Source organism: Castor canadensis, chromosome 6 (assembly GCF_047511655.1).
Source record: "Castor canadensis chromosome 6, mCasCan1.hap1v2, whole genome shotgun sequence".
NCBI lineage: Eukaryota > Metazoa > Chordata > Mammalia > Rodentia > Castoridae > Castor > Castor canadensis.
The window spans coordinates 165,721,749-165,738,701 of NC_133391.1; the positions used below are offsets into that span (position 1 = coordinate 165,721,749).

Here is a 16,953-nt window from a genome sequence, read left to right on the forward strand (position 1 = left end):
GACAGGTGCCACACTGTTGATAATGTTTGTTTATATCTAACAACTGCACATGGACAGAGCAGGAAAACCACTTGTTTGTGCATGCTCCAGTTTCTGTGGTGTAAATACTTGTTCCATGCTATTTAATGTTGAGTTGGAAAGTGTTGTGACCAATCAGATCTCATGAGCCAGTCCAAGCAAGCTCCAGCACATCACTGGCTTTGTTCCCTCTTAAAGAAATACTCGGATGTGAGAGAAAAATTAAGGCTGGGTAACTGATTTAAGGGGGAAGGAATTGTTCGTCTGTTCCTCTTTCTCCTTCTCACCATAACTACCATGCACGTATGTCCTTCACAGCATTCCTGGAATGGTCCATCCTGCTCATCCCTGCAGCACCCGCAGTCAAGGAAATTAACAGCAGTAACAAACAAGGCACCCAACTTTTCCTTGTTTATAACATTTTATCAATAGCATGATGGAAATTGAAGGGAGATTATTTTCACACTTAAATTTTCAGACTAAATTTTACCCATTAAAATGTTGTTTTAAATTATGGCAAAATATAAATAACATAAAATTTACCATCTAAATTAACAATGTAAGTGTAGAGTTCAGCAGTGTTACTGCATTCACATGTTTGTGCAGTCATTCTTAAGACCTCTCTAGCTTGCATATCAGAAACTCTTTGTCCAGTAAACAACAACTCCCCATTCTGCCTTTTCTCCAGCACCTGGCAACCACCATTCTCTCTGTCTCTATGAGTTTGACTACTCCAGCTACCTCATATAAGTGGAATCATACATTATTTATTCTTTGGTTAAGTTCATTGAGCATAATGTTTTCATGGTTTACCCATGTTGTAGCATGTGTCAGAATTTCCTTGCTTGTTAAGGCTGAATAATGTTCTCTTGTATGCATTTACCACATTTTGTTTATCTGTTCATCTGTTGCCTCCACCTTTTGTAGAAGCTGTAGTGAATAGTGCCACCATGAATGTGGGTGTACAAATGTCTTTGTGATTCTGCTTTCAATCCTTTGTGATATATAGCCAGAAGAGGACTTGCTGGATCTCATGGCAATTCTTTGTTTAATTTTTTTGAGGAAACCTCACAGTTTTCCACAGTGCTGCACTATCTTATATTCCTTACTAACAGTGATTGAGGGTTCCAGTCTCTCTACATCCTTGTCAACACTTGCTATTTTCTGTTTTTTTGATAGTAGCTGTCCTAGTCGATGTGCTTATTTTATCCTTTTCTTGTCATATGAATTCTAAGTTGTGCAATAGATTAGTTGCAAGAAGTGCTTCTGTTGGCAGCATACCCTTTGTTAGACTACTAAGCATACACTTAATCTCATGGATGGGACTGGTGGCCATATGTGTTCTTATGGAAGTTTCAGGTGATTGTTGCCTTTCTATGTTAATTATTCATTAACTGGATTTCTGAAGATTCTTTTCTCTTTCTGATTTACAGCTGGCTGAAAAGGAAATACTTATCTGTATTTAATTCTGTCTTCAATAGCTAAATACTTTAGGAAATTAGCAAAAATGGACAAGCCTTTGTTAAATGTGCATATATAGTAAATATTTCTATGATTACTTAAATTACTTCTTTGGATTGACTCTTCACTATGGTGATCCATTTGTTCTTTCATGGTTTTTATGTTGGAAAATATACCCCCTTCAATATGGGATTCATTGGATACAGAACTGTGTGAATAAGAAAGATAATAGTAATTGTACTTTTTATGACATTGACACTGAGTTAAATTCATTTTCTAATTCAGAACAAAGTCATTACCTTGTTTTTTCTTTTTCCCAGATTGAAAGAATTGATCAACTTTTTGTTGTTGGAGGTCTCCGTCACCTCATGTTTTACTATCAAGATGTGGAGGTAACAGAAACAGGTATTGAAATATAATGAGCTAGAACCCAGGAATGACGGTAGATTTATCTGAGAGTGGCAAGAAGAGGACAGCCACTGGAGGACGAGCTAGGTTTCTTGATGTGGAGACCATAATGGACGACAGATGTGGCCCTGCGGAAGAGTCTGTTTCTCCCTTCAGGATAGAGAGCAGACATAGGGTATTTAGCCTGGTTGCTCCAACTCTGTCATTTCATTTTTCTTATCCTTTGATATGCTGTTGACAGAGGACTAATGTTGATTTCATTTTGAGACTTTCTTTGTTATATGTTACTTAAGTTCATGTAATTATGTTCTAGAACTTCTATTTCTCTTTTTAACACAGGAATGATTACCAATAAACATAACACCATTTTTTTCAGTTAAATGATGTTTATTTTTTACTGATTCTATTTTAAATGTATAATATTGAAAGACAGATTTAGTCATTTTCACTTCAGAAAAACTATAAATTTTTGTTGGATTCAGTTGGTATATCCTATTATACTTTTAAGTAGATTAATATAATTATTTTTTCTTTTTGGCTGTACTGGGATTTGAACTCAGGGCCTCATGCTTGCTAGGCAGGCACTCTACCATTTGGGTCACAACCCCAGCCCTTTTTCTTTAGTTATATTTAGATAAGGTCTTCGGTTTTTTTGCATGGGCTAGCCTTAACTGCCATCCTCCTCCTTATGCCTCCAGCATGGGGATGACAGGCACACACCACTGCTCAACTTTTTTGTTGAGGTGGAGGTCTTGCTAACTTTTTCCTCAGCTGGACTCGAACCATGATCCTTCCAATCTCTACCTCCTGAGTAGCTGTGATTGCAGGCACGAGCCACAAGTTGACCAGCCTGTTAGTTACATATTTATTTATTTTTGCGACAGCATGTTGCTATGTAGCCCAGGCTGATTTGGAATTGTGATCCTCCTGCCTCAGCCTCCTCAGTGCTGGGATTATAGTAAACCAGCTGTTTACTATAATGTTTAAGTCCAACTAGGGGCATAAATAAGTATATCAAGCTTATATTACAATATTATGTAATCTTTTTATGACTCTTTGGAAAAAGAAGGGAAATACTTATTGATCTTGCCATTGGTATGAATATGCTTTTTTTTGCCAACTAAAGAAATTATGCATGCAAATCCTAAGTAATTGGCATTTCTCTGGATATTAATTTAATATTTTGTGCTGAGAAACCTCATTATATTTGGAGTGAAAAGTGACAAGATAGAAGTTTTGAGTTCTACCTCAGATTATAAAACATGAACTAAAAGGAAACATGTTCACCCATGAACCATGCACAGAGTGAGGCTGTCCTTCCTGTGTTTGTTTCACATGGAACAAGAAGGGTTCATGAGATGCGCATGGAAAAGCAAGTTTACTTTTGCCTTTCACTCTCCTTTTGATCCTTGTCAGTGTGGATAGTCCTTCTGACCTTGGATTAATGTTTAGGCAATTGCATGACTTTTCTAGATATTCTTAGATGGGAAACTTCCTATGGTCATTCCAAATTGCAAACACAATCTCAACTCAAAAATAAAAAGTGTCCAGTTGATCAGAAGTTAAATTGTCTCCTTTCCTTGCCTTGCCCTGCCCCCTGGAATCCCCATCTGATATTCCTGAAGATTGGTACTTGTAGTGGGGGAGAAGCATGCGGTCCTCTTCTTCAACTTAATCTTCCTCCCTGACCCACAGCTCGTTAACCACAGTGTCTGACTGTGTCAGGCCCCAGACAGGGCATAGATGAGAAGTGAAGGTGACAGGGATGTTTTTACAGCACTGGCACTATCCTAAGCTGGCTGACCTTGCACACTCTGGGCCCATTCTTTTGTGGTTCCACAGTGGGTTCTCCACTGGAAGTATTGGCTGTATGTCCCAAGGTGATGTCTTGTCCTCACAATGACCATGGTCCCCTGCCTTTGTATTTCACAGCATACACCACCCTGACTCCCTCTATCCCATCACCCTGCCAGCACTCTTGAGCATGATTGAAAATGGCACCTGGATGATTCTTTTTAGTGTGCCCCCACCTAATTCCATAGAAACACTCTTGCCTCTTGTCCTTGCCTCTTCGGGTGTGTGGTGAGCAACCAGTTCAGCCTTCTTTCTCTCTCTGTGCCATGTTGCAGGCTGTGTGTAAATTTCTTGGGCAGAACTCAGATCCTATTCCATTCACCCCCAAACTCCAGGAGACATAAATCAGCTGGGTAGGTCTTTGGTTGAAGACCTTATTCCTTTTTTTTTTTGTAAAGTAGCAGTATATTAATTGTACAAAATAATGGGTTTCATTATAACATTTTCATAACATATGAAAATGTATATAATATACTTTGGTCATATCTCTCCCCTCATTACGTTCTCTTGTCCCCCACCCCACTGGTTCCCTTTATCTTCCCAAATAGTCCCCCTTCTGCTTTCATTTCTTTAAAAAAAAACTAGATTTTACATTTGAGAGAAAACATGATATTTGTCTTTTTGAGTCTGACTTATTTCAGTTAACATGATCTCCAATTCCATTTCTTGCAAATGCTTGATTTCATTCTTCTTTATGACTGAATAATACTCCATTATGTATATGTGCCACATTTTCTTTACCCATTCATCCATTGGTTGAGAACTCCCAATAAAGGAAACCAGAAACTCTTTCATTCAAAAGTATGTCTCACTTCAAATGACCTGGGTGTCACAGGGATAAGATGTTAGATAAGAAGTTTCAACCAATGCACCAAAGTATGATAGGTACCAGGAAACAAAGATAGTTTCCAGGCCAAAAAATATCCCAGACATCTCCAAGTAGGCTCCTAGAACTGATTACACACACACACACACACACACACACACACACATGAATCCAAATGGGTCAAGAGAGTAAATTGAGGAGGAAGAATTCTGTAGGAACAGAATTCTGTAGACACTGTTTCTTGACTATGATGACAACTATCCTACCTTGTCTGAGACTTTCCTGGTGTTAGCACTGGATGTTCAGTATCCTAGGAAAACCCTCAGTTCTGAGGAAACTGGAACAATTGATACCTCATTCTTGACTTGTAGTAAAGGGTAGAAGTACCTCAGTAATCTTGGTTGAATTACCAATTCACTTGGAGACCTAAAACTTTCTTGAGCAGATAAGAACACAGTGGAATAGCTCAGAGTATGTTCTGTGTACTTAAATGACCCATTCCATGAGCAATGTGTTTGGACAACCAAAAATAAAATTTAAAATCCTAATGACAGTGCTTACTGAGGTAGTGTTTTTATGTGCTTTTCTATGGGATTTACATGTGTCAACCACTTTAATTCTCACAAGAAGTCCAGGTGCTAGATTTTAGTATTATTTTTTGGATGAAAAAACAGAGGCACAGAAATTAAGTAATTTAGGGCTGGGTGTTATGGTTCGTGCCTGCAATCCCAATTAGGAGGGAGGCAGAGGTAGGAGGATAGCAGTTTGAGGTTGGGTCTGGGCAAAAAGTGTGCCCAAGGTCAGGTGATCAAGAAATATAACCAGAGATTAAAACCCCGGGAGTCTGACTCTATAGCTCACACAGTTATCATGGTGCATTGCCTCTGCCCTATCCTGACTAGCGATCTACTGAAGCTCAGTCATACTGTCTGTGATGGTGTTAGAGCAGCACCCGGATGTGAGAATCCTGGCTTTTGTGCTTAGAGCTGGTTTTGACGTTGGCTCTGTGACCTGTTGGCTGTGCAACCTGGGGCAGCTCCCTGCTTTGGAGTTGTGAATTTTAATGATGTAGACAGGGCCACCAGCAGAGATCCTAATGCAGTACACACCAGTCGGGGCTTTCTGCCCCTAACTCTTTGTCACTGACCCTGGAGCAACAATTTTGAAATGAATCTGTGATGTGGAATCAAGCAGATCCTTTCAGATTCCTTTAGGGATGAGGTTAGAGATTGTCCAAGTGATGGATCTGTCTAGAACACCTGGGCATGCTAACTATAGTAATATTTTAACAAGGAAACTATTCTAAGAGGTGACCATAAGGACTGTAAACAGCATTTGTGGAACTGAAATTCTTTTGCATTTATAGGACAACTTGGCTGTCCAGGAGGGGTAAATCTTGTTTCTGGAAAGATGAAGAAGCCCAGGGTGTTTGTGACTGAGGGAAAAGACGTTGCTCTTACAGGAGTGTGTGTGTTCTTCATCAGGTCTGACCCATCCACAGCCATCACAGCTGAGAACATCCACCGGGTAAGGGACAATCATTGACCTCAAGTTACCAAAAAATCATGTAAAAATTTCACAAAAGTATCTCTCCTTGTGGAGACAACCACCTGTGTTCTCTGCAGTATCTGAACATACTTTCAAAAAAGTATTTTTTAAAGAATTTAAAACAAGCAATTAAGAAGATATTTCCTTTTGATAGAGGAAGTAAAATTCAATTTATTAATAAAATTGCTATAATATTATGTCTGGGTACAATGAGGTCTTCCCTTTAAAAAGAATTTCCCATAATAATTGACTTAATTGCAAGTTTCATACATTTAAAATAAGGCTGCTAAACGTGGACACATAACTTTATTTTTTGCACAAAGTGCATCTGTACAGGGTCTCTTTTCCTTTAATGTGAGTATTATCTTCTTGGAGCAAATGAACTGGTAAACATTTGGTGTTCTATTTATTTTATCCTTGTATTTTGATTGCTATTTAAAATAGTCTAAACATTTCTCAACTGGAGCATCAAAATCACAATTTGCTGGATAAATTCACTGGCTATTTGGTTAATCGACAACATTTAGAAATGACTCCATAGCTATGCTGCAATTGAGGATAATTTTTACAACAAAGAATCTCTGAATTTTTTCTCAGGAGGTGAGCTTCAACATGTTAGATACGGCAGATGGGGGCCTGTTAAACAGTGTGAGACGTTTGCTCTCAGACATCTTCATTCCTGCCCTGCGAGCCTCGAGCCACAACTGGGGTGAGCTCGAGGGTCTTCAGGATGCATCTGGCATTCAGCAGGAGTTCTTGAGCTCTCTGGAAGGTTTTGTGGGAATCCTGTCAGGTGCACAGGAGAGTTTGAAGGAGAAGGTAAGAAAGAATAAGTTATTCATTTAAAAATGATCAGATGCTCAACAGTACAATGAGTGAGTGATAAGTGTCTTACATGGTCTTGGCAACTTTATTGTTCCACAGGATGTGATGCTTTGCAGTGATTAATTCATTCTGAGGTTCCATAAAAATGTCAGTGATGTAAGGTTTTTTGCAATCATGTCAGATGTTTGAGAGTGAAGACAAGAGTATGCTGTGACATTGATGTGCATCCTAGAGTAAAAGAAATACAGAACCAGAGTAGGGTGCGTGCGTGTGTGTGTGTGTGCGTGTGTGTGTGCATCTGGTGGTGTGGGTGGCAAGTAGGGTTGGGAGGAAATCCTGAAGTGGTGGGAGGAGGAAAGAGGAACTGATATGTCTGGAGAGAGAGGGGTTGTGTTCTATAACTCAGCTAGTGACTAAAGGGGCCTTAAGAATAAGTGTGGCAAAGGTCACATTCAGCTTCTGAATGGCTTGTGCTAACAACAGTAAATTTATGTTTGTGATGACTTGGGCAGAGGATAGTGAACATGCACTTGTGTGTGACTGGGGTGGTAGCAGAGAAAGAGGAGAGGAGATGAGATGAGTGCACAACCGGAAGATGACAGAGTTCAGGTCAGGCATGGATAGGAAAGGAGACAAATGGCTCCTATGGCATGGCGATGTAACTCTCTCCTATCTCCAGAGAATGCTGGTCCTGTTGGAATACTAAAGGGGAACATTATGTTTACCAAAGGATGTAGAATTGGGGAGTTGAGCACATTTCATCCAGACAGGGGCAGGATGATGCCAGCTAACATTTGAGTTGTGTGTGCAGCCAACTATGCTGCAGGCCAGACCAACATGACAACTGGATGAAATGAAATTGATGACATTCCACCCAAACAAAGCAGTGCTTTCATATATTCATATGGTCACACTTAATGTTGTAATAGAGGTATAAAAAAAGTGGTATGAATTCCCCCATGGGGGGAGCCATTCTCTCTAAGTGGGAGAGGTTGCTGGGCTTTGAGTCAGTTCCTGAAGCTGTGGGGTCATGGAGAAGTGCTGAAAAGCCTTTCCAGTTTTGGCAGGGCCAGGAAGGGAATATGGGAGTGTCTTGGGGGGACGTGCTGCCTAGATGGGTGTGTGAGTGCAGAGTCAGAAAGTAGCAGAGAGAACATGTCACTGAGTCCCACTGGTGTGGACAGGACAGATGCTGGGCCTGGCTTTGAAATGAAGGCCTGTGCAAAGACTGTCTGGACAGGAGTGCCTTGGGAGACAGGACCTGGGACCATTGGAGGTCAGGGCTGGCAGGGCTTATTATGAAGCCAAAGAAGGAAATGAGAAGCATTAAGGAGGACATCCAAGTTGGTGTGGTTCTTTGTGCAGGCCCTTTAGGAACCCTCTGGGTACCTTCCCCTTCCATTCCTCAAGGGCTCTCTGGTTTTCCAGACGTAGGGCCTGAACTGTAAGAAAGGACACCATGTTGGAGTTTGACAGTGATAAATAGCTACAGTCTTTCTTTTGGTTCTGAACCTGTTGAGAGATTCATCAAAGCCAGGTTGGGCCTGATAGCTAAATTTCACACGAGTTATCAGAAACACTTTCCAGAAGGAAATTGTTCTAATCAAATAGAGAGGTCCATTTTGTGATTTGGTGTATTGTGTATATTCAAAATTGCATTAGGAGGGGGTGGGGGCAGGGGCAGAGGGGTCATGGGGGGAGAAATGGCCCAAGTAATGTATGCACATATGAATAAATTTAAAAAAATGCATTAGGCTTCTTTGCAAAGTCAAAATCCATCTCCTTATCCCATGAACTAAATCCAAGTGTTTGCCATTGAGCTTGCTAGCTGTAAGGATGAGGGAGTTTTTTTCTTTAATTAGATCCAAAAAGGAATAAGCTATAGATTGGGAACTACTTATTTCCGTTTCTCATGTTAATTTCCTTTCAAGCTGCCTGTCTCATTCTCTTTGGTTTTATAACTTGGTAGGTAATTTCCAAGTCCCTTACTAATTCCCCAATTTTGTGATATATTCTCTTGCTCTAATTTCAGACCCCAAGTTTGACCTCTGAATCAATTATCTTTTGTGGTTGTACTCAATGCATAGGGAAGAGGATTATATATTGGGCTCTGGGTGCTTTCAATTATCTTTGTGGAAGGAGCAGGGTAAAATAGACTAGAGGATTCCTTTGATATCTGTCTAGATTTAGGGTTGATAAAAAGCGTATGTCATTTTAAAAAGCATATTATTATTATTCAATCTTCATTTTAATTAGGTGTACCTTCAAAAATGTGACATATTTGAACTGAAAACCTTGAAGGAACCTATGGACTACTTGACTCTAGCTAGTAACCCTGAGACTTTGGAAAAAGTAGAAGGCTGTATGAAAGTGTGGATCAAACAGACAGAACAGGTAATTTCCAGAAACCTATGGTCAGTTTCAGCTGCTGTAATTGAACTAGCCAGTGCAGGAGGGTGTACAGTGATATTGCCTTGCCTAAGAATCTGACCACAGGGCCTTAAAAAGATGAGAGATTCAACATGCTTTCACTTATAGTCATTAGTTAAGAACAGTGAGAATTCAAAGAGGTGAAAATAAGTGACTTTGTGTACTTATATCACTTAAAAGGCTGTGTTTTGCTCATTTTTTCTTCTGAGAAACCCTCTGTAGAAATATGAAGCATTTTCTAATTCATCAGGTCCTCCAAATAAGAGCTTGAGACTTAGCATTTAAAAATGTATTGTTGGGAAAGTCTTAAATGAAGGTGGACATTATATAAAAGAAGTAAGCACAATGAAAATTAACCTGCTTAATGCATGGGGCTTTCCAAAGCTTCAAAGTTACATAGCAAAAGAATAGGCAAGGAAACGTCAAATTCAGAGTCTCCAAAGGCTCAGTCAAACCTTTAAGTAAGTTGTTTCCAGTTAGTACAGTCAATTCAGTCTTTGTTGAGTCTTGAAAATGGATATGTGTAGAGTTAGAAAGATCCAGTCATCTGAAGCTGTAACTGGATTACAGGGTATTGTGATTCAGATAGTGTGAGCTCTTCATTTCCACCTTTCTTTGGACATGTATAACTTTCCTACCCCAGCCTCATGCACTGTTCCTGTTTTTCTGCTGCATTTGCAGATCCTTGCTGAGAACAATCAGCTACGGAAGCAAGCAGATGACGCTGGGCCCCGAGCAGAGCTGGAGCACTGGAAAAAAAGGCTGTCCAAGTTCAACTACCTCTTGGATCAACTGAAAAGCCCTGAAGTGAAGGCCGTGCTGGCGGTCCTTGCGGCTGCCAAGTCCAAGCTTCTGAAGGTTGTCAGTCATTTCTTTGTGCCCTATGACATGAGAGCGAGAATTCTCCATTCATAATTTCATAGAGTAATTAGGAACAGGAAAGTGTTATATCTGTATGTAAACCTCTCAGGATTGGGTAGTATTGCTTTTGTATAATTTTGGGTACTGCAGAACTAATCTTCTAATTAAAGATATTTTTCTGGCTGGTGTACATGCCTGTGCATGCATTATTGGAGAGCAATGCATGTAATTAATATATACCATGTTAATAAGATTATATGTGCACATGTGTGTATATACACACACACATATAATGAATTCAGACCAGCTAGATGTAGTAACGATGAAAACTAACCTAACCTATTCTTATTTTTTAGTCCTGGTATATTAATTTTGTATTACAAAACAAATCTTCCCAAAATTTAGCAGCTAAAAATAGCAACCCACAGTCTGTGAGTCAAGAATCTGGATGGTTCTGACTTCAGGTCTCTCCGGGACTGTGGCCAGGTGTTGGCTCACCTGAAGTCTCACATGGCGGAGGAACTACTTCCAAGTTGGTGTATGTTGTATTTGCAGAATTCAGCACCTTGCTGGCTGCTTCCTTCCATTTCTTACCACACAAACCCCTTCATAGGGAAAAGCTTATGACATGGAACATGGCTTCCCTTAAGGAGATGGAGTGAGAAAGTGCAAGAGAGCACCCAACATAGAAGCCATGGTCATTGCGAGCCAATTCTAGGGGTGACATACCATCACTTTTGTCACATTTCATTTATTAGAAGCAAGTCACTAGATTTAGTCCATGTTCAAGGGGGAAGGGATGACTCAGAGTATGAATCCAAGATGTTGGTGATTACTGGGGAGAAGGGCATCAGCTGCCTCACTCACCTAGCACTGGTGCTGTGAAGACTATTGCTATTTGCATGGATGCTTCTTTCAATCCATGCAAATTATTTAAGTAATAATTGTTTCTTTAAATGTGCTTCAGATTTACCTCATATCACTGTTTAAAGAAATATGTGAGGCCATGCAATACAGCTCATAAATATTTTCATTAGAATTTTTGTGAAGCCAACTCAATGAGTTGACTTGTACTAAATTATTTCCTCTTATTTTTTCTACTTCTAGATTCCTTTCCACTTTGAAATTCCTAGCTCAGAGCACAGTCCTGACATATGGTTGGCATGTAATAAATAATTGCTACATTAACCAATGGACAAAACTATAGGGATATGGGGAAAAGGGAGCTCAGAATAGAATGGAGAGTAAATAGAAAATATGAGAGTGAAGAACAAAGTGGGCCCAGTGGTTAGGGAGGGAGAATGTGTCAGTTTACAGGAGGTGCTGCCCTCTTGGTATGCTGTGCTAACTACAGAATGGGGTTTACAAGAGATGGTTTAACATTTAGTTTTAACATTTAGTCAAAAAATTTGAATTACTTTTCAACATAGAAATGTCCCTCACTTTTGGGATTCAGTTTTATGCAGGATGCACAGAACAAATGGAAAAAATCTGACTCAAGGTACTTGTGGTTACTCTTAGTAGCTCTTATATTGGAAGCTCTTTGGTGAGTTACTGCATTAAAATTGCTTTCTTGTATTGTGCTCAGACTTGGCGGGAGACAGATATTCGAATCACTGATGCAGCTAATGAAGCGAAGGACAATGTCAAATATTTGTACACACTTGAGAAATGTTGTGACCCTTTGTACAACAGTGACCCTGTGAGTTATGGCTTTCTATTTCTTTAGTCTAGTGATGGTCCTTTCCATACTAGCTAAACTGAATGCTGAATTTTGGTTCATAGATACTATAGTTTTTTGGGAAAGGTCTTAGATATTTCTTTGTTATTCTAAAGAAAATACAAACACACATGAATACACATAACTCCATATGTATTCTTAGCCCCTTCTCTAATCTATCTGTGGATTTATCATTTATCTATTATTAAAAATTTTAAGAGATGTTATATTTTGAAAATATTCCATCTTTTATTAAATGTTGCAGTTGACATTCTGGACTGAACCCCCAAAGAACTGTGGAGAAAGTCATAGACTGGTGTTTTTTTTTTTTTTTTAATCTTTTAGTATTAGAAAGTGCCCATTTTTATTTATTACAAAGTCAACTGTTAACACAACCTCTTCATCCTTAACAATATGTTAACATTTCTTATATTGAAATAAAATTTGATTAAGCCTATGTGAATAAAATAATAAAATTAACTCATTATAAAATATATTCATGTAAAGCAATAGATAGTATTTAAACTTTATTCTAATAGAGATGGAATGATTAAACTATTATAATTAGAATTTTGCTGAATTTGATATTTTTTCCTTTAAAACTTTCTGGTATCTTCCAGATATCTATGACTGATGCTATCCCTACACTTATAAATGCAATTAAAATGATCTACAGTATTTCTCATTACTATAACACCTCCGAGAAGATTACATCTCTGTTTGTAAAGGTAAGCATATGGAGCCATGTCTTTCACCTTGTACAAATGTCAATTCAAATGAATCAAAGACTTTAATGTAAGGCATAAAACCTTGAAACTAGTGCAGGAAAGAGTAGGGAATACACTGGAACATATAGAAATAAGGAATAACTTCCTAGATAGAACTCCAGTGGCTCAGCAACTAAGAGAAAGGATTGACAAATGGAACTACAAGAAGCTAACAAGCTCCTACACAGCAAAGGGAATGCTCACTAGACTGAAAAGACAGCCCACAGAATGAAAGAAAATCTTTGCCAGCTACATATCTGACAAGGCATTAATAATCAGAACTTATAGGGAGCTCAAAAAACTAAACTCCCAAAGAATCAGTGACCCAATGAAATGGGCAAATGAACTGAACAAAAATTTTTTTCAAAGGAAGAAGTCCAAATGACCAAAAATCACATGAAGAAATGCTCAATATCCCGGGTCATAGGGGAAATGCCAATCAAAGTCACCTTAAGATTTCACCTCATGCCTGTTAGAATGGCTACCTTCAAGAACACAAACAACAAAATGTTGGGGAGGATGCAGGGAAAAAGGAACCCTCATATTCCGTTGATGGGAATATAAGCTAGTACAACCACTATGGAAAACAGTATGGAGGCTCCTCAAAAAACTAAAAATAGAACTGCCATATGATCAGGCAATACCCTCCTAGGCATATTATCTGAAGGAATGTAAGTCAAGATACAAAAAAGACACTTGCACACTCATGTTTATTGAAGCATTATTCACAATAGCCAAGCTATGGAAACTGCCCAGATGCCATACAACAGATGAACGGATTAAGAAAATGTGGTACACATATATAAAAGAATATTATTCAGCTATAAAGAAGAATGAAATTTTGTCATTTTCAGGTAAATGGATGTAAGCCAGGTTAAGAAAGACAAAGGTCACATGTTTTCTCTCATATGTGGAAGATAGGTCCAAATACAAATACAAGCTATATATATATATATATGTTTCCAATAATGGTATATTTAAATGAGACCAAGGGAGGCGGGAAAGAAGAAGAGAATGATAGAGAGTGAATAACGCTGAAATACATTGCATCTTTGTAGGAAAAAGGCACAATGAAATGCACTGAACACTGTTGAACAATACAGGGTAGGAGGAAAAAGATAAGGAAGAGTAGAATGATTAAAGTACAGTATGTTTACATATTTTTTGTACCAAGGCAAAACCCCTTGTAACAGTGAACAGATGCTAAAATAGTGAAGGACAGGAATACAATACAGGTCATGTTAAAGGGAGGGTTATAGCAAGATGGGGAGGATAGATGAAGAGGGTAAAGGAGGGTGAATATGGTTGAGGTACCTCTCTACATGTGTGACTATGGAACACTGAAACCTGTTGAAGACATTTGATGGAGGGGAGTGGGGGAAGAAGGAGAGTAATGGAGGGGATGATCCAGTATGTGTATATATGGAAATGTCACAGCTAAACACTCTGCATAACTGTCATACACTAATAAAATGTTTTACAAAAAGAAAAGAGAGGGTGAGCATATGGTGTAGCATACAGCCTGATATTTCTGTGCCAATGTTCAGTTTTTTCAAAATTAAGAATTGTCATCTTGGCCCGATCCAATGTTCATGTATCTTACTATTTTAAAAAGGCTTAGTCTAGCTGGTTGCTAGTGGTTCATGCCTGTAATCCTAGCTACTTGGGAGGCTGATATCAGGAGGATAGTGGTTCGAAGCCAGCCTAGGCAACCAGTTCTTGGGATCCTTTCTCAAAAATACCCAACACAAAATTGTAGGTGGAGTGACTCAAGCTGTAGAGTGACTGCCTAGCAAGTGTGTTTAAACCCCAATACCACAAAAAAGGGCTTAATCCATCAGTAGAGAGAATGCCAGTAAATAAAGGATTATTTCTCAAAGTAATTATAATAAATAGTAAACATTCTGTTTATATAATAAAAACAAAATAACTTTTTAGAATTTCTTTCCCTGTGTATTTTAGCATATCATTGTTTCTATTGGGCAAATTTTAATTAAGAAAACTATATTTAACTGGCTATCTTCTGTTTCATATTTTATGAGCCTCTGTTCCATGGTTATTTGATGCCCCAGTTGTTTCTGTGGTGTTGTTAGAAGAGTAATCATGGCAATGAAAACCACTTGCAATATTTCAGTAATCTATAAAGTAGTTATAATGATTCTTCCACAAAACATAATGATGCTTAAACCTTATGTCCTAACTCATAAGTGTTTATGGTAAGCCCTTTTTGCCATTCCACTTTCGAATAGTCTCTAAGAAGTAAATGATGATTCATTATCAAGGCAAACATTTTCAATGTTATTTTAAAAATGAAGAACTTTTGACTTATCAGTGCTTTGTGTTGTATATACTGATGCACATGAAGCAAAGAGTTTCCAGGGAACAGAGAAAGCCAGCCTTCAAGCTCGGTGGGAAACTTTCCTTCTTCTCTTGTGTAGAGAGTTCAGGTAGAAAGGAGGGATGTCTACAAGATCCTTTTTCCACTTCGTCATACTTTAAAGCCCTATGTTAGGGTGAGAGGGGAAATTTCTCTGAGCAAAAGACATTATTAGTTTTGATTTCATGCATATTACTGATTTTTATGCATGACTTGATTTTTAGAATAAAATTGTGAGACTACCATTATCCAAAATCTTTTTTTAAATTAAAGTTTTGAAGTAGTACAAGAGGAGAGAGAATTGTAGACTGAACCTCCACAGAAGTATCACCCAAACCAGCAATTATGGACCACACTGCTCTTGTTTTGCCTATGCCTTCTCTCCTTGCCCTGCACCTGGCAGACATTATATTCCCCGCCCCCACGGTACAGTCATTTAATTCTGCTTTTCCTTCAGTTAAAAACAATCTAGAAGCTTCTGAGGGATTTTATTCAAGTTTGAGTAAAATGTTAGTGCTTCTACTGCCGAATGGATCAAGAGAATGTGGTATTTATATACAATGGAATTTTACTCAGCCACAAAGAAGAATGAGATTTTGTCATTCACAGGTAAATGGAGAACATCATCTTAAGCAAATTTAGCAAAGTTAGCCAGGCTCAGAAAGTCAAAAATCACATGTTCTTCTTCAATTGTGGATTATAGACCCAAAACAAATGCAGTAATATTATTGGACATGAGTCACACGCTAAGGAGAGAATGAACATGGGAGGAATAGGGAAAGGGAAGGAAACCTAAAACTTGAATGTGGTTGATGTGCTTACTATAGAGGAGTGAATAAAGTAACCTTAAACTGTCAGAGGCCACTATGGGAAGGGGACCAGGAAGTAGTGAAGAGGTCAGGTAGAGATGAACCAATGTGGGTTGTAATACACATGTGTGTGGAAGCAATGCTAGGAATCTCTCTGTATAGCTGTCTTTATCTCAAACTAGCAGAAATGCTAAGTCTTTCTTATTATCTCTTATGTTTTTCTTCAAAAAAATTGGAGAACAAGAAGGCAGAACACATTCTGCCTGGAAGGGAGGGCTGGTGGGGAGAGAGGAGTGACCCAAACAACTTATACACATGTAAGTAAATGTAAAAACGATAAAAAAAAGTTAGTGGTTTCAGATGTTAGTTTTACTGTCTCTCTGTGATCTTCTGTTTTTGACATTTTCACTGTAGGTCATGGTGCCATGAAACATCAAGGTGGACTGCACTTTACAAGGTGCTGTGAACTGTGAGGCAGGTGTTAGGATAGGCTAACTGAGGAGCTCAGGAAAGTTCTCATTAGCTGTTAGACAGGGAAGTGAGTCCTCTGGTTGGTTAGGGGCTTCATCCTGCACACAGAAGGTGGCTCCAGTGGTTGATATTTCACAGTGCTTCCAACTCTGATTTAGACAATAGTAAAATGTCAGTGCTTGATCACAGTTCTGATGGGAAAAATGAACCCAAAACTCAAGTTCACAGATTTTACACTGTGAGTGGTAGAAGAGCTGAGGTTCCTGTACATGGATTTATAATCCAGGGCTGTTTTATGTATTTAACATAATTTTCTTGGAAAATTCCAGGTGACAAATCAGATGATTTCTGCATGTAAAGCCTATATTACCAACAACGGAACTGCTTCCATCTGGAACCAGCCACAGGATGTTGTTATGGAAAAAATATTATCTGCAATTCGACTTAAGCAGGTAATGGTTACCTTAGTAATGTATTTAGATGTTTTGTTATTTTTGTATTATTTTGAGACCATCTTAAATCATTTAACAATATTTTTGATTGCTAAAAATAACAATAATTTTTTTTCCTATTAAATT

The 16,953-nt window shown here is 38.5% G+C and overlaps 1 protein-coding gene across 2 annotated transcripts in view; it reads left to right on the forward strand.

Moving 5' to 3' along the window:
• Dnah5 (dynein axonemal heavy chain 5) overlaps positions 1 to 16,953 on the forward strand; it is a 312,016-nt gene that overhangs the window by 68,422 nt on the left and 226,641 nt on the right. For both annotated transcript variants that reach the window (XM_074077723.1, XM_074077724.1), the window contains exons 3-10: positions 1,800 to 1,884; positions 5,934 to 6,094; positions 6,713 to 6,934; positions 9,197 to 9,334; positions 10,052 to 10,228; positions 11,820 to 11,933; positions 12,572 to 12,679; positions 16,705 to 16,827. In XM_074077723.1, coding sequence (XP_073933824.1) covers positions 1,800 to 1,884; positions 5,934 to 6,094; positions 6,713 to 6,934; positions 9,197 to 9,334; positions 10,052 to 10,228; positions 11,820 to 11,933; positions 12,572 to 12,679; positions 16,705 to 16,827 — 1,128 coding nt within the window. The remainder of the gene's footprint in view (positions 1 to 1,799; positions 1,885 to 5,933; positions 6,095 to 6,712; positions 6,935 to 9,196; positions 9,335 to 10,051; positions 10,229 to 11,819; positions 11,934 to 12,571; positions 12,680 to 16,704; positions 16,828 to 16,953) is intronic.